The sequence below is a fragment of the Charadrius vociferus genome, unplaced genomic scaffold (assembly GCF_000708025.1).
Source record: "Charadrius vociferus isolate BGI_N301 unplaced genomic scaffold, ASM70802v2 scaffold273, whole genome shotgun sequence".
NCBI classification, from domain to species: Eukaryota; Metazoa; Chordata; class Aves; order Charadriiformes; family Charadriidae; genus Charadrius; species Charadrius vociferus.
The window spans coordinates 71,011-90,020 of NW_009647750.1; the positions used below are offsets into that span (position 1 = coordinate 71,011).

Genomic DNA, 19,010 nt, shown 5'->3' on the forward strand with positions numbered 1-19,010 from the left:
TTCCCTACTTCTGCTTTCGTCTAACCCCATGGGTTCCTCCTGAAAAGACATAATGAAGTTTCCACATCCCCTAATTTTTTTGTTTTATTTTGAACATGTTGAACTGAAACTTTGCTCTTTCTGCCATCCAATTGTGCTTAATAAGTTCATACAATCATGAAATCCAATGTAGTATAATTTTTAATATGGAAATTTCCAGGATTCTCCCAGCTAAAAGTGCACACACCTTCTGAGAACAAACACCAGACAGATACAGGAATAGATCATGGAGAAACCTCTTCCTCCGAAATGTTGAGAAGTTTGGATTAAAAACGCAGTTTGCCTGCTGAAAAAGAAGCATTTATAAAGACTGCTAACAAGAAAAAGAGCCCAGGCAGCTTCTGTGGAAGCATATGATTTGTCATCCACAACACAGCACCAGAGAAAGGTGCATTTCTGTACTTCGTTAGCCTCATATCGCTGGGGCTGTGCTGACAGGGGTTTCCCTCTTCATCTGACTGAGGCTGTGTTGACAGGAGTTTCTCGATTAGTCTGAAGAAAGGTTTACTAGGTAGCATTTGAGGAAGCAAATAATGTCTGGAAGCAGCTGTCTGTAAGGTGTGAAGGGCTGATCATTGCCTGCCTCTAATTGCATCAGGGTATCCACCTTCTCCTGACCACCTTCATCAGCATCAGTCAAATCTACCACACTCCCTCCATTCTTGTGATGTAAACTCTGATCATGAGCTGATGGCAACAGCTTGTCTTTCATAACATGCTTTCCTCTGACTTTGTATATCTAACACCCCTGGAATCCAGCTTCCCAGAATCCAGCTGTATCTTTCAAAGATATACTCCCATCATAAGCATCAGCCTTCTGTCAGATACTTAACAGAACTGATCCTTTCTTGCCTATTTCCCCCACATTTTCAGCTTTGCTGCTGCTTTCATTAACTCCTCATTGCATGCTCTCAGCGTACAAATTTTTCCAAGGCTAGAAGGAGCCTTATTGCATTATGCTTCTGCTACGAGCTGTGTCTGCCTGTGTTATGTTTGAACACAGCGTGAGGAACCAGCAGTAAAATAAACTCATTTCACAGAGCGGTGAAAATATGTCTGAAGAGATGAAAGAGGTTGGGTGTTTTTTTTCCATGCCTCTCTGTCTTTCCATGTCTTGGATAAATTTCTAAAGAAAGTTTTTTAGATGGAAACAAGTTCTTCAAGCAGTCTGTGTCTTTTTTGACGTGACCCCCATGATGCCATCTTCTTCCCATCTCTACTCTCTTCCTAAAATAGACCCATTATCCCACAAAAGGGGGTGAACAAAGACTCAAGCATTGATCTAAGATGCCCAGACCAACAACAGCATTGGGGAAATCAAAGTTAGAGGCAGTATGCACTGACAGGCATGTATATATCAACGGTTGTATTATGGAAGTTGCTTATTTTCCATCAGTGTTGACTCCTGTAGCAGATGTGCTTCAGGGACACTTGACATCAATTCTCGCAGCTATCTTGTGATTGCATATGCATCTCATCCGGCCTGGAGATCTTTCTGGCCATGACAATTTTCCCAGCATTTTGTTGGAGGCTTCTGCACAGCCTCCATAGAAAATGAAGCAGTATGAAGATGAAGTTTAAATATTTTTAACCTGTCAGTTATAAATTATATGGTGATGCTGTGAGAAGATGTGGTAACATGAGTTCAATTATTCCAGTAACAAAGAGGATATAAAATCCACAGAATCTCACAGGTTGTCATGACAATTTGGCTTTCTGTTATAATAAGTTCACCTCCAAAACAGCAAAAAGTGCATGTATTATTTATCCATGTTTGCATTATTGGAGTTAAAGTCAGTGGTACACTTGGAAAATGTATATGCTTAAGCCTATAAGTAAAGCAACAAAGGTACCAATAGCTTATGTTAACTGTTACATTAGTAGGTTTGGTGAAAGTAAACAGGAGCTATTACATGGATACTTTCTACGGAGCTCTTAAAGAAATAGCTTAACCAAATTCTTTTTGACTTGATTTTACAAAGGCATGTAGCACCAGTCTTACAAAAAGCCAAATGGTCAAGGTGCTCTCTAAGTCTTTGACATGTTAGTATTTAAATCTAAAACCTGCAGAAGATGCAAATAGCTACAGCACAGCCTACAAAATAACCACCAGGCTGAAAAATAGGAGAATTTAAAGGCAATCAAATAAATTCATGGGAGGGAAAATGAAGGTGTTGACACAGACTTTGCTTGAGAAGCTCCTGAGCTGCAGGTTGCCACAACTTGGATGGCTCTAACACAGAGCACACACTTGGTTGTTGTGGTTGTCTTCTTCCCATGCTGTCCCCCTCGCTGCCTTACTGGCACCTGCTGGAAAGCCTCCAGGATCTCCTGGAGCCTTGCCTGGCTGCAGCATGGATATTCTTACATAACCTAAAGCAACCTGACAGGGTAAATACACTTGATTGATAGCAATTTGTTCAACATGGATGGCTTGAAGCCACAAGGTCAAGATTTGAGGTAATCTACTGCTATTTCTCATGCTGGGGAAGTGAAAGGAAACAGACATTTCTATAGATAATACACTTGTAGTTGCGTTGCAGGCTGAACAGCAGAGGTTTCATTTTCTCATGGAAGTACGGAAGTCTCCAGTTCTAAAATGAAGCATTTAGAGGGCTAGAAGCGATTAGGCTGTATACAAGAAATATTGGATAGAAAGACCATCATGAATAGTCCATTCTGTAAGTTAAATGAATCCTAGGAGTGATCTACTGTTCAAGTAGATGTGTCATTATTCCACAAGAAATCTTGTATCTTTTAAATGAATTGAAAAGGGAAGTCACCTGGCACCAGAGCAGAACACAATAGCAGTTATTTAAGAGGTTGAAACAACTCTCATTGAATCACTAGTACTTATTTCCTTTGATGTAAGTAACCCAACCATCGTAAGTGCAGATGTCAGCGACTGTGGATTAAGGAGACTACTATTGAATGGGCATGATGGTCTCCTAAAGTCAGTTGCTTACTATTTAATGACGATGAATAATACTCAAAAGTAGGTAGTTATTCTGAAATTGAATTTGTCTCTTCTTAGGCAAAAATATAGGAAAAAGGATGAGAGTCTCATGATCTTGTTCCTGACTACATGCTGCTTGTGCCACGATAAACAGTTAGGCCCTGGATAAATATGATAGCAAGCTTTCAAGCTTGTAATGGAATTTTGATGGAGTAGCCATGGGATGAAAAAAAAGCCAAAAAATCAGGAAAAAATTGAATTCAAAACTAATTGACATAATTTTTTACAGTAAAATTTGGAAAAAAAATGTAAAAAGTTTATTTCAGATCAATTAAATATATTAAAAAAAACCCAAGCTTTGTTGCTTCCAGGATATTTGAAACATTTTTACTTGCAGTGATTATGGTGAAATCTACTTGAGAAAAGGGGTCCCATTTACTGCCCTGCTACAAAATCTGCAAATTGGCGCTTGGAGCCACAAGTTCTACAGCAGGAGATGGTGCAGGGAATGCAACAGGGCAAGGGTTTCCTTTCCTCCACATCAGGAGGCAAATCAGGAGGTAGGATTAGGACCCAAACCGCACGGCAGCCCCGCTTGTGGTCTTGATACTGCTTTGTGGGGGCAGGGCAGCTCTGCTACCGTCAGCCGGCATCAGGGCGCAGCAGCCACAGCACGGCGAGGAGGACATCTGATGCTTCTTCCCTCCGCAACTGCGGGGAAAAGATATCAGAGTCTCCACAAATGAAAATGGTTTGAGAAGTTTCCTGAGGTAAAATGTAGGGCTTTCCATTAGAGGGAGACACTATTTGGTCAGAAATGTGGCCAGAGGGCTCAGTCAAATAGGACCCAGGCTAGAGAAGATTTCAGAGGATGCAGGGTTAAGGCTCAGAGGCCCTGTACAGCTTGACTTCTTTCACTGTACCTCTGCATCCTCTGACATAATCTGCTAGCCAAAAAAAAATTAACCTTTAGATCAGTCTCGCAGGTTGGCACAGCAGAATTGGCAGTGAAATCTGCTTGGCAGCAAGACTTCTTGTGGAGAACGGCAGGGCTTGTGTTTGTTACTCAGTCGGGCCCTTCATGGGTTACTTCTTTATTTACATTGATGGGAAATGTATGAACGTGGCATTTTGAATTAACACATAGTCATTTTCTCCAGATTAGAATGGAGGGACTGGTGGGTACTTTTCATGCTGTGTTAGTGAGAGGGATAAACGAGGCCACGCACACCTTACAGCAGTGCCACAGCAGGGTGGAACCTTAAACAAGATGAAGAAGACACTCATTGGAGGAAAATATCAACGAAATAGCACCATGACCAGAGAAGTTGTTTTGTAATGCAAATATCAAAATTTATCAGTATCCAATGGGAAAAAAACATTACAGCTGAGACAGTTATATTAACTGGGTATTGTTGTTAGGCTTTTAATTTGCCTTGCAATCTACAGCTACTATATTAATTATTAGATGAATAGGCATTTATTGTATTATGCATTAGAGAACAATCTAGTTTTAACTAGCATGGGCGTGCTGTTGTTTTCTAGATGTTCTATTATTATGGATTAGGCTGGTTGAAGATTTGTTGTTGGACTTCTATCGGAAAATGCCATTTTCTAACAAAAAGGAAATTAAATATTGGCATGAGGATTAATTATGACTACTGAGTGCTAAATTGATAAAGGAAGACTTTCAGAAGCTGTTTCAGCTGTAGAGATCGGGTGATGTCTCATTAAATACCACAACCTTTAGAAGTAATATGATGGTATAATCACTTTAAAAATCCCATAGTAATTAAAAAATGGCTTTTTTTTGCACTGTATTGAGCTCATTTCAGAAGTACAGTAGCACCAACCACATTGGAACTATTGTCACTTTTAAAACAATCTGTCCTTTTCAATTGCTTACATATTACACTAACAGCCTGGGTTTTTTTGCATTATATTGGTTTGCACAGCTTATTCAGGGTGTACATAAAGCAGAATACTCCTGTGTATGGACCTCAACTTAGTACAATCAACTGCATCTCTGAAGAGATCTGCTTCTGACAGAACCAATCAGAATTTTTCTCCATTGGAAAAGAAAAATGATTCTGAAAAATCATAATTTTACCAGTATTATGACTCTATTTTTGTGTGCCATACAACTCTTTACCTGAATTATACCACAAAACCCACTGGGAAAGCATCAGATCAGAAATTTCAATATTCCCAAATAGCTCTAAATCAGTGAACAGATACTGTTTTGCAGTACATTTTTACAGAATGCAATATATATATATTTAATTTTTTTTTATTTTATTTCTAGATGGCTACCCTAAAGAGGAAATGATTTACAGATGGAGAAAAAACTCAGTGGAGGCTGCTGACCAGAAATCTTGGAGACTTTATCAGTTTGACTTTATGGGTCTGAGAAATACTTCAGAAATTGTGAAAACCTCTGCAGGTGAGAATGATACAAATGGTGGTGCTTGTTTTGGAAAACAAATTATTTCAAAATATTTGTTCCAAGTTTACTTTCATTCAAGTGTAATTTTATTTCAATGTGTACCAATGTTCAGATTAAAACCTCCAACGTGCAGGCTTCAAAACTGTTGACTTTGTCTAGATATTTATAACTTTCTTTTCTTTTTCTCTACTCTTTTTAATTTCACAAACCAAAGAATAAGTGCTAACTTGACATAGCTATTTGTTATATACTTGAAGTTACGATACGGTTCTCATTCCCCAGCTAAGTTTATTAAGCCATTCCTGCATTGAAACACATGTTTTCACCATAAATTAAAGAGTAAGATTTTGACCACAATGGTAGGGTTAGTGAAATTAGGCCCTTTCAATAGTAATTAATCATTCAGTCACAAGTTCAGTATTTTTCTTAATATTTCAAAGGCACTCTGTTACTCAGCTGATGGATGCCTTTGCTAGTGACCTTGCCAATTGATTGCCATTAAAATCTACTGATGCCTATTTTATTTCTTCTGAAATCTTGCTGTTTCTTATAATAACAGCAACATAGGGAAAAAAAGATGTGTAAATAGAATACATTATTTGAACTAGATAAATTATCATAAAATTCAAATAATGTCTAAACTTTATACATGACTCTCCAGTAAGCTCTGTGATTACCACTTGGTAAGTCTTCTCTCAGTTGCAGAAGGAATCTGCTAGACGCAACCTTCCGCTTAACTGGTGGAGAATTTTTGAAAAATACAATTTATTTATTTTTTCAAAATGTAAGCAGAGGTATGTTTTATTATGCTTTTGGAAACACTGTGAATAATAGTAATAATAAAAAATTATTAATCTGTGAAATTACTGCTGTTAGATTATGGCCAGCCCACTAAGGTCAGTAATGTATTCTCAGGACTGGATAGCAATTTTGATAGCAATGAAGAGCTGCTAAATCTTTAGTGAAAATTTTAGGGTTGGTAGTTTAGCAGAGCAAAATGTTGCAAACAGCACACATGTAAAAGCTCACTTCTGTTATAGAAAGAAATCCTTGTAGTCTGTAAGTTTCTCAGGAATGTAAATTTCTCAGGTGAATCGGGCATAAGCTGAACCAGGAGTTGGTGGATGACAGCCAAGTACCAAACACCAAATCATTACATCTGTGTATGCAGGCATGGAGCTCATTGGAAGGGATGGTATGAAAAGGAGGGAATGCTCTGCTCTTTTGGCTTTGCTCACATCTGGAGTCATACCGTTATGAGGTTGTATTAAGAACTGCTAAATAAGCATGCAAGAAGAATTACTGAGTCAGCCATATTAAGATCTTGGCAGTGTCTTGGTAAACAGATCTATTAAACTCTTCCTTTGCACAGGACAAAGCCATTTCTATAGACGTCTCATTCAAGTGAGTAAATGGTTAATGTGGAGCAAGGAAAAATACGCTTCCTGTGCTCTTTTTAGTATGTGCCCAGTTCTTATTAAGATGAATGAGCTGGCAGTATGTTTTTCCTATTATTGCTATTGCTGCTTCTGTCCACCCATGTTTATGAGTGCAAAACCCAACAGCAGTGTTGTGCTGAACCTACTGGAGCCATCATGACTTTTCTATTCTCCTAAAGGCATCACGGTGGCAGAAAGTTGTTGGCAAACTGGAGTTTATTCAAACACTAAACAAAAACCCAAACCCAAACCAACCCTATCAGGAGGTTGTGGCAACTAACTTGGAAGAAACAATGTAAAATGTATGGATCAGATTGTCAGCTGGTGTTAATAGGTACAAAAATGAGTTGTGCATATGTCCCATATATTCTGGCTGGCAGATGGCTGAGAAGGGGCTCTCATTCAACAAATACACGAAAGGTCTGAAAAGTAAAACCCTGAGTTTGCACCTGAATTTGCATAGCATAGACTCTCTGGCGGTATTTACACTATAGTTTAAGGTACTTTCAAGGCCAGATTTACTGAACACCAACAGTATTTACTGTCAGGAGCAAACCCAGGGCCAGGACTCAGGAAAACTAACTGGTACATTGGAACACCATGAGTATGCCCTATGCTATAGAGCAAGGATTGCCAAAATGGAAGGAGAAAGGCAGGACACAACCCACCTGGGACTGTCCAATATGTCTGAGAGACAAAATTTAAGTTAATTCTGCAACCTGCAACTACCTAAGTCTAAGTATATGTGAATGAGTAGAACATGTCTGTGCTGTGGCACATGCCTATTTACTGAAGAAAAGTAGGGCTATCCAAAAGGTTTGAGAATTAGGAAACACCCAAGGCTGCTGTTTCCTACCGTGTGGGCAATCTCTGATGAATAGAGGTGGCAGCTGCTCTACGGTTATCCCACCTCCTTTACAGCCATGCTGTGGGGGCTACAGGCCATCAAAAAAGAGATGCCAGGCTCTGTCATGGAAGATCTCTGACATATTTAGACTAAAGCTGCCCGAAGAGGGAGACTGCACTGGGGCTGCCCCATGGACCTTATGGGAATAGGACCCCCCTCGACTTCAGGCTGCTCCCCAGAGACACCAGTTCCTACCGACCAGCCTCTGGGACTGTGTGGGACCCCTCTGAGCTGTGTGGGAGCCCATAAAGGCCCCACCAGCCACCATCCCTTCACAGACTCGGGACAGAAATGAAGACCAGCATTGTTGAGAGTGCTGCGCAGGGAATCATTCAGACGAATGAGATGGAGTTAGGAAAAGGAGAGCAGGCAGGTTACCAACAGCAGCTTCCTGACAAAGAGAGGTACTAAACATCTCTTCCTCCCAAGGGAAACTATGGAAACTACTCTTATCCAGGGCATTTAAAAGCAGACTGGGCAAAGTATGAGAAAATGTACTGCAGGGAGCAGTCCTCCACTAGCAGGAGATGGATTCGAAGCCCTAACATCTTTTTTGGCTCCTGACTTACACCTTTCCGCTGGTTTACGGCACTATTACTTCTCACTAAATTGTGTGTTCATCTATAATGTGAGAGCTGCTGCAGTGTTACCTACCTGTGACCAATTCAGGGGTGCCTCTTTTAGCTCCTTCTCAGCAGAGTTCTGGCTCTAATGAAGAGCTGACCACGCGGCAACACACTGCTGTTCTTCCAGCATCTGCGTAAGCCCTTTCTTGGTAGTCATTTTCACCACAAAATTACTAGATTTAGTACTCGGCAGAGTTCTGCTATTTGATATGCTTTCAGTCTTTCCAAACATTTTTCAGACTTCTAAATGACCTTTATGCTAATCTAGGGCAATTTCAGAGGTACACAAGTAGGAAGCCAGCTGTCAAAAAGACTGTATTTCTGAAATCTAAATGAGATGAGAAATGTTGTCATCGCTTGCCTTGAACCAGCAGTGGCTTAAAGCATTGCCACAGTGATGTGCTTTACTCCTGCAAGAAGGCTACCCTGTTTTACAGTAAGCTGGCAGCCAGGAAAAATTTTCATTGCCATCTGGAAGAGGTGTTCAGCTTTTTCTTCAGGATTTTTCTGAATTTCATGCTAAGATGCAAGTACAACCAGATAAATATCTACTGCATATGGTGATTACATGGAATACACAGCAGAAAACACTATGCTGGTGCTGTGGTCATGAACCTTTATCTTACACCCTAAGTAAGCTCTCACTGTCAGGTGACATCAAACTAATTCACAAGTACTGAAGAATTCCCCTGATGCCAGCTGGCAAGATGTTGAGATACTATAGCAAGAGCATTTCTCTTGCTACAATGTCAAATAAAGCTGACAAAGATAATTAAAGTAGAGGGAATACGAAGCCACCTGGCAGATAGCTGTGAAAAAAGGAAGAACTGCATATAAGGACAAAATTCTCAAATTTTAAAACTGCAAATCAGCCAACAGAAGGGTGGTCAGGAAAACAGGAGAGAGAAAGAGGGAGAACATCATCCTTAAAAGCACTCTGTGTGTGTTTGCAGTAAACTTCAGGTTTCTGAGTCCCAGTCTTTCCAAGTACACTTGGGAGGGCGAGATGGTGGTGGTGGTGGGGTGGCATGGGGGGACGCGGGTGGCAGAGAAAAAACCAACAACCCCAAACCAACAAAAAACCCAAAAGAGAATCATGAAGGAATCCACGAGTAAAGCTCACAGAGTGAGCTGTAGCGTTGACTACACGTTTCTGCTGACATCTCCCCCAGGGAAAGTCTATTCATTCTTTTTAAACCACTCAATTTTTTACACCCCTAGATAAACACAAAGACCTTGTAGCTACTGAATCTAATTTTCATTTACTTGAAAACTTCTTTGCATCATACAAATCCTTTCTGTGTTCTTCCTCAGATGCCTTTAGCCTGAGAGATTTTTGCAGTCCAAAGGAGCCTTTGCATAAATAAGTTCAAGATAATTCATCGGAAATAGAAGACACCATTAAAGTGCTGTATTTAAAAACTTTAATAGCTGATCATTACAAATGGATTATACAAAACTGGACAGAAAGTACCGTTTCATACATTCTGAATGCATCAATGTGCAAACCTAATAAATAGCCATAACTATCGTCATAAAAAGGTACACCTTTGCATACATACAGCAAATGGGTGACAATTAGTGGAATCTGCCTGTCATACGACTTCTAAACTGTGTTTCATATTTTGATATTGCTGTTTCATCAAGTACCTTGCTTACGTGTTGCTCTCAGCTCTATATCACAGGGCTGCAAAGCAAGGGCAATACCTGTTGTCACAGATTCAGATAAAGCTCTTCGGGACAATGCTAATAACAATACAATTTAAAGTGCATACTGTGTTGCAGGGGACTCAGTAAACGGCAAGTAAAAACTACCTTAGAACAAAAATAAGAATCCTCGTCTTTTAAGAAGGTGCAAAGACCTACATAAACAGCTATTGGCAGAAGAAGGGAGGACTAGACATATTTTTATAGGGAGGACAAATTTCACTGGGGGAGCCCCCATCAAGTCAAGGGACAGATCAGGCGGAGAGGGGCACTAGCAGATGCTCCTTGACTTTGTCAGAAGACCGACACAGTCCCAGAGATTTATCCAGAGGAAAAGATGTTCATGTACCCAGCTCTACTACTAGGTGAGCAAAGAACAGCTGGCTTGAGAAACCATTTCAAAATTGGCACTTCGGCTTACTTTTTACTTTAAATGCTTCCAGGTCACTTCGATGTAGGCATGGAGGGCCCATGACCAGTTGCCACACAAGATGAGCCAAGCTGCCCTGTGGCAGTAGGGGGTTCAGCCAGCAGTCCAGCCATTGCCCCACAGGTCCGTGTTGATGGGGCAGGACCACCATCCAGCCGAGAGATCAGGTTGGCAAAGCAAGGCCAGGGTTGGCAGCAGGCAGCTAAGCCACTCAGCTTGGGGAAGGGGTTGCAAGGGTGGTAGCAGAGAAGGATGGTCACAGGCTGATCAGGGCAACTGGAGCCTGTTGGTGCGCTCATGGCCCGGAAAATGAGTGGAAAAAAATGCACGAGATGCTATAGTTGCTAAATGTGTTTGTGTCTGTGCATGTTTGTTTTTAATGATCTGATTCAGTCACATCCTCTCCTATACCAGCTAACCGATCTGAAGACATTTATTTAATGAATATTCATGAAGCTCTTTTGGTTTTTAAAGTCACTGGCATTTTTTAATGTCCCACTGAGTCCTGACAGCACATCAGAGAGTGCTTGTCATCTTCCCAGTGTGTTCTTCCCAGGAAAAATGTGAATTTTGTGGGTTTTTTTTTTCCCTCAAATACCAAATTCAGTGGGATCCAGCACACCCTACCTCAGCTGGCTGTGCAGCACAGCCTGTCTTTCACAGATGGCATCCTGAAGCAGACAAGTGGAGACTCAGATAAATGTACTGCATTGTTTGAAAAAAGTGCATATTTTTACCTACGTGGCATTGCAGGAGCTTTGCTTCCTTCACCAGGGTAGCACATAATCTCAAATGTTTTAACAGTTAGGCTTGGATTTACAGCCCTCAGCAGACATCTACTCTGGGTTCCCGTGGTTCCAGACAGTGTCCCCTTCTCTTCCAAATACTATCCCCTCCTCCCCTTATCCTGTCCTGCCTGACTCCTACTGTGAGTGCAGAAGGGGAGAAAGAGAATTTGCAGGTTTGTTTGTTTGTTTGTTTGTTTGTTTTTAACCTGTCATGACTGGAGTGCCAGCTGGATTCCAGCACCTCAGAACCTGCTTTCCCCTGATGCCAGACAATGTCTTTTGTGTGTTTCCAGCATTTGTGTGTGGAAAAAGTCTAACACTCCCCAAAGAGGGAGAACAGAAAACATGTTTGATGGGAGAATTCTCCATTGTTCTGCTCTCCGGCTCCTCAGTTTCCACTTCCAAACACAATCCATTCTCACAGTTGTTGCATCTTCCTTTGTATCAGGTAGCTGTAATTATCCTCATAGCTGTCCTTGGGTTCTTGAAATTTGTGGTCTGAATTTTAGACCCTGCAAACCTGCAAGCTGTGCTTGCATATGTTCCCAAGGTTCATTAAATCAGGTTTGGGCTTTCAAAAACTTGTTTCTGTCATTTAGAAGAAAATCCTAAGAAGTTAGGGCTCAAGCTAAAATCCTGTGTTGCTAAAATCCTGTGTTGAGTCTTGAAGCCGAGTATAAGTTTATTTTTGTAGGTGGTAGACAGAACCATACAGGGACAGCTGATGCCTGAGGTGCCACCCTTCACCAGAATCTGCTGTCCCCCATCACACTCTTTTCTGCTTTCTCACCTTACCTACACAAACACACACATACAACTTCTCAGAGTCCTTGTGCATCTTCTGCCCCCATGGGCCCTTATCCTCAGCAGCTCCAGCATTGCCAAACTAGCAGGTACCAGGAATACACCCTTCGCAGCCCCTTCCTGCCTAACTCTCCAGCTCCAGTGCTGGATACCTCTGTTTGCTGCCTTCACACAGGCAGACGAGCACACTGTACTGGCACTTGCAGCCTAGTTTTCACTCATCTTTTCTTTCTTATGTGCAGCTTTCTCCACAACTTTTTTCTTAATGAAATCCATCAGACCTGGTGCAAAAACATAAAATCCCATTTAGGACTTCAAATAGGTTGAAAACACTACTTGAAGATAATGCCTAGTACTGACCCACAGAACTGATCTGTGGCATATATGATGAATTTGCTCTCTTACTTTTTCCCTGTTCATTTTTCATACTTCATTGTGAGATACGACTCCAATAACACCTTTAAATCCAGGATGTTTATACAGCTTAAAATTACTTTGTGTGCAGCACCAAATGCACAGGCTGGATGTGAATTGGCTATCATTCTTTGGCTCCTTTCAGAGGAACAGAATAATAATGAAAGTCCTTGCCACTGCAATCATCTCTGGAATGAGGCAATAGCGTAGCACTTCTTTTCTGACAGTAAACACTAATTTATGTGTAAACAGAAAACTAGCCTGATTATAAGAAGATTTAGCAATAATCTTTTTGTTGACAGAGTTTTTATCTCTGATACAGTATTTGTAATAAATCAAATCCCAGTTTAGCAGAGATAATCAACAGTGGCTGTATTCACTTTTAAGAGATATGCACATGTCAAACTATAATCGATCAGAATGAATATTTTGAATAAGCCATAGCTTTTTTTAAAGAAATTTCAATTTTTATTTTTAACAGCATTTCATCTTGCACTGATATTGTAAACCTCATGTAATAGATTCTGATACACTTTTCATTAGCCACTTGGGTTAGAAATGTAATAATTGAACAGACAATTATTAATAATAGTTCTGTTGAAGTGTTTTCCTATGTAGGTTACAAGTTTGACTGACACTTATAGGAATCAAAACTTTTATATTGCCCTGTAAATCCAGCACTTGCTACAAAAATATCTCACAAAGCTCATAGTAAGACAGCTTCTGAAGAGAGTGATTTATAACTTGATCAACAGCCTAGTGCAGTTAATGGAGGTTTTCCCTGACGCTGGCCTGGCCTGGAACTGGCTATTTAATATGGGTAATTGTTCGGTCACTAGAAACTAGAGGAAGCTCAGCTTATCGATACACCAGTGGGCTAAGAGTAGCATGCTCTAAAACCACCTTTTTACTTCTGTTTACAAATAGTACAAAAGATGATTAGAACAAGAGGAGTGGAGAGGATAGTTTAGCAGAACAGCATATATAACTGGTTTCATTCTTACGCTTTCCCTTGCAGAGATAAATCCTTAGTGTCCTTTGTATAGGCCCTTACTGCTGCAAATGCAAGAGAGATTAGAAATAGAGTAACTTTACTTTATGGTAAAATCAAAAGTTTTAAAAAAATTGACAGTGTAAGACTTGGAGGCAGGTCTTTGCCTGATTGGTTTTGGTTTTTTTTTTTCAGGGAAAATTTCAGTAGGAAGCTATTTCTTCCTAAAAAATACCCAGTTGTCCTCATTAAAGGACCTCAAGCTTTTCTTTTTAAAGCTTTTCATATTGTATGGAAAAAAAACGCACACTCCTTTTCCATTAGGTTTTTCTTCAGCGGAGGTTTTTACCTGATAGTTTTGTATGTGTCTAACTTTAAGAGGTTCTTGAATCAATGTCCTCATTCACCCATCCATTGGCAATGTTGTATTTGTTGCTTCTCTTTGTATATAGAGTCCTGATCTCCTGCTCCCTTCTGCTTGAGCTGCATCTCTTTCCTTTTCAGAATAATTCACTGGGACAGGAGGACGGCAGGGTTGACTCTTTTCTCTAGTAGGCATACCCCAGAACTTGTCACTGTTGACCTGAGCTCTCCTCTGAGCTTGAAAGAGTGATTGAATATTTACTAGCAATACCAAGAACTAGGCGAACCCATCTCAGAATTTAGCCTGAGGGCTAGCCAAATCACTCACTTGAGAGGTAGGGACTTGGGTCTCACATGTCCTGGTGCTTTAACCAGTAGGCCACAAGGTAAAAAGCAGAAGGCTGCTGTTGCTTCCATGTTTTGCTGGGTTCCCTACTTCAAAAGAACACAGGTCTGAATTCCTCGTAGCAACAGAGGCCTTCCTAGCAGCAACGTCTCCTCAACTATGCTTTTTTGTGCCCAGCTTAGATGACACCGTGGTAAGCTGCTGGTTTTCATGGATTCATTCTGAGATGCCCAGCTCCCCGGCTTGCAGCAGAGACCCATGGCAAAATTGGGTCTGTGAGGGAGATTGTGTGGCCAGACATTGCCAAGCGAGAAGCTGTGCTGCCGTGTGCATGATAGCCAGGTCCTTAGAGGTACAAACCTTTGTCTAAGGGACTACATTTATAAAGGCAATAAGTAGCAAGCTGTTTGTGGTGGCGAAAGCAGTAGGGAGAGAGGGAAGCATTTCCCTAGGAGAGACACCGTGACTGCAGTCAGAAGGGCTTTACAAGTGTCTTTAATACACAAGATCCAAAGCAGAATCAGATTGATAAATTGTATTTACTTCTAAAAAGGTAAACAACGTAGACAGATTTTTTTTACTCAAATTGCAAAAGATATATATCTTGAGATTTTCTGACCTACAATGCAGATTGATGATAGAATTTCTGGTATTAATATCACCGTAGTGGGGGTGGAAAGACATATTATATAAGAACTTTGAGCATCTGCATTTATACAGCTGAGAACAACTTTCAAGGCTCTTGCTATTCCAGCACCTCTGGCTTTTGTTCCTACTTCTATGTCATTACACCACTGTACTGGTGATTTAGAGTTGACTCAATCAAAAGTTTTATATTAATGCAAATGGTGAGGGTTTGGCCTTTACGCAGGGTTCCTACAATGTTATCTAAAATTCTTTCACAAGCAGCAATTGTACTTAATTTAAAACTCACAGTATTGCACAGGATACTTTGTATTTTATTCACTGTTGAATCTACAATCTTAATGAGAATTTTAAGATACAGAATGGGATGACTATTCACATACTGCAGAAAGGTGCTAAGTGTCTTTTTAGATTTTAATTTGCCATACCTTAGAAAAAGTGCAGCATAGATTAGTTACGTGCTAGCAAGATCTCTCTAAATTTAGCCTTTACTCTTTCACATTGGGGTCATGTTTCCAGATTTCTTCCATGAGGTCACAGAGGCTCTTTGCCTCTTGGACCCTTTTCTGCAACTGATATTCACAACATCCAGGTTTTATTCACAATAATAACAACTCAGTTTCAGTCAACACCTGCTTTCTAGTTGCAGTGGCAATAACCAAAATTTCTTCTATGATTAGTTGCCTGATGCTGGATTTATCCATCACCTGCTGAAGCCAATACTTGTCTTACCATCATTACCTGCCAGAGAGTCTGGCAAATATGAGCTATGCTGTTGAGGTAGCTAAGGAAATGATACCATATAAGAGTAAGTGTTTAGCAAGTTTCCAAACCTTCCAGCAAATGCAATCAAAGTAATGATATGGGATGAGAGAGCACTCCTGAAATGTAAGGAAGCCTGCTGTGACCAGGGCTGCCACAGCATCCCATAGAGAATGAGAGGTGGACCCTTGGCAGTTGGGTGTGGCAGTTTGGCAGTGACAGAAATCGGGGCTGGCATCAGTCATGATGCATTGCGGTGTTTACAAAAGAATTTTGGCAGAAGACACCAAATAGACTGTCACTCATTACATGAAAGAAAGTTAATCATAGTCAACCTGAGACAAACTGAAGGAATGGACTAGAATTTCATTGCTTCATACAACTAAAATATATGACCCCAAGACTACAGGAAGGTGGTATTAATAGGACAAGGATCTCAAAACACTTGCATGACTTTTACTAAGTTCTGCCGATGTCCTTATACTTCTAAACAGAGGAATCCTCTTGAATACATCGCCTTCTCGTATGAGCCTTGTGAGTGAGCCTGCTTAGCCTTAAAAGGCTTGTTATATAAAGCAGTGGTAGAACTATAATAGTAGACAATATCTTTATATAGGATAATTCTGCATGATTGTTGGGTGCTTTCTTGTCAGCCTCCCTTTCAAAACCTTTCGCTGTTTCTCAGAATTTACCATCTTGTACTTATCCTCAGTGGAGAGGAAAATTAAAATTGTCATTCTGACATGACCCCTCAAGACTGGCATTTGGAAGACTACATTTAGCTATGTTGAAGATCTAGGTTGCTCCCCAATGCAAGGGCTTCACAATACGATCTACATTATCTTTCTTTAACAGAAACAATCCACTGCTACTCCTGTTTTAATTGTTTTAAGTGTCTGCAACTGCAGTAAGTTCTCTTTAGCTTGTACAAATGTCTAAAGTTTTTCTTGGACCTGGGGACACCCCCCTCCAGCACCTCTTCCCTGCTGCCCTTCCCCCCCCCCGAACAAAACGATGTATGGTGTTGTACCAAAGGAGAACAGCTTATTTTTAGATAAGTATAAAATACAGATTTTAATCTAAAAAGTACAGAACGATCACCCACATTCTAATTCATGTCAGTATCAAAGTTAATTGCAGACCTCCTACAAGTAGGAGCAGTTAGAGAGAAAAAAACATCTGAAGAGTTTTCTGCTCTTCATGTCCACAGCTTCAGGCGTGTCTTTTGCATACTATAAACAGTGTGCCAAATTATTCCTTCAGCACTATTGGTTCAAAACAGAAATTTTATTAGAATAATGAAGTAGGAGAATCATAGAAGAATTATAAAGCAGCTTGAAAAGAAAAAAGAATACGCAACTTATACATTGTTCACTAGATGCAGGTTACTATGAAGCACTTAAAGACACCAAAAGAGTATTGAAATTCCCATACATCTTCCTACTGTAGTTGGACATTTGCCAAAATAATGCAAACCTCTAGGGAAATGTGAAGCCATACAACATGCAGATCATAATTTTAATCTGTGTCTTGGTCCACCTTGGTTTGAATTTCTCTCCATCTAGTCAATTTTTTTATAAGAATACCTCCCGGGAAAAAAATTGCTGTTAAAAAAAAAGTCTATTAATATAAAACATTTATTAAAATATCAGTTGAAGTAATACCAATTTACACACTCTTTTTCCAAACTATTTTATCCTTATTCTTCCATTTCTCCACTGAGAGAGTGCATGTCTGTTTGGTTTCTAAATGCTTCCTTTGAAAGGAGGAAAACTTGGTAAATGTTGCCTGTGTTAACACAATAGATAAAGACAGAAGCACATTCAAATGTGAAGAAAACCTTGTTGCAGCTTATACTTATTTGTATGAATAGAGGCATTAATTTCTAAGGACACATCCTGAATGGCACATCTGAAAAAATTGAGTCCTTGAATAGTTTTCCACAGTGACTGCAAGGATCTCCTCAGCAAACTCGGAACTTCAGGTCACTGCTGGCTTACACACCTGGAATTAATTATTTTTTTTTAAACTCAAGCTGCCTCCAGGCTGTGTCTGCTTTTGGGGCAGGCATCATCAAAAACCTTCAAGGAGCAATCCTAGGGTGTCTTTTCTGCTTGAAGTCATCAGAAACGTTGAAGCAGGAAAGCTGCGTGGTGTGGTGGGACCATCCTTTTTAAATGAGGTGCATCCTTGAAGAGTGCTCTCAGTACTGGGCTGATGAAAGCTGCCTCCCGTCACCCTCAGGGAACATTACCAAGGGTGCAGAGCTGACCTTTAGCTTCCTCTAAGCAGCAAATAAAGTAGCTGTGAGCTGTTTTGGTCTTGACGTTCTACACCATGACTTACAGCTGTAGAAAGTCTCTTCTCTGGAGATACTCAAAACCCGTCTGGATGCATTCCTGTCCAACCTGCTCTAGGTCAACCTGCTTTGGCAGAGGGGTTGGACTAGATGATCTCCAAAGGTCCCTTCCAACTTCTACCATGCTGTCATTCTGTGACTCTCTGAAATTTTGGTTTTAGCTGTCATCTGAGACAACAGAAGCTCATTTAGTCCAGTGGTAGTCTCATAACTCATTTCAGGCCAAGGCCCATTGCAAATGGTGCTTAATCTCATCCTCTAACATGATATGTTTAAAAATCAGATCCATGGTGAGATGCGTAGAGAACAGGATTACAGGATGCTAATAGCTATCACCTAGGAATGGAGGATTTCTTAAAACATAATACACAGGTTTTGCCATTGTCACAACCTTAAAATAAAACTGCACCTTAAACGAATTTAATTTCTTTGTGCAAAACCTGACAATTTTATGACAAAAAAACTTCTTAGGACAGGGCAACTCTGGAGATGTTCACAAATTATAGCAAACAATACATTTTGCATTGCTCCTTTTTTCATTAACTTTTGATTGTCTTTGATGTTAACTGTGAATATGCCCCTTTTTTGGCCTATACTCAAAATCATTTTGAAAATATAAGCACTGCTAGCAGTTATTCTACATCCGGTCTCAGTCATCCTGAGGAAAGAAGAATTTATTCTTGTAGTTTTTTCTGAGACTGAACCAACAATAACATCCTGAAACAGTTTCAATTCTACTAATACTGTATTAAGCATTCCATTATAAGGACTTGTGAACATTTTTCTGCAGTTCCCAAATTCATACATAAATGCCCATTTTCCTGCACTGCTTCCCAAAATGTTTAACAATTTGACAAGAAAAAAATCAGATCTTAAGCACTGCAACTTCTGGAAGTAATAATTTCTTGAAGAATATTGTAAACATAACTTTGCATACTTAAGGACAATCAGCATTTCTACTGCTGAAAAAAAACGAACTTCGTGGACT

The 19,010-nt window shown here is 40.1% G+C and overlaps 1 protein-coding gene across 1 annotated transcript in view; it reads left to right on the forward strand.

Annotated features, from left to right (window-relative positions):
• Positions 1-5,300: 5,300 nt before the first annotated feature.
• LOC104283878 (gamma-aminobutyric acid receptor subunit gamma-3) overlaps positions 5,301-19,010 on the forward strand; it is a gene marked incomplete at its 5' end in the record, with an annotated part of 52,387 nt that continues 38,677 nt past the window's right edge. Inside the window, one exon of the mRNA XM_009882113.1 lies at positions 5,301-5,438. Within this exon, the coding sequence (XP_009880415.1) occupies positions 5,301-5,438 (138 nt within the window). The remainder of the gene's footprint in view (positions 5,439-19,010) is intronic.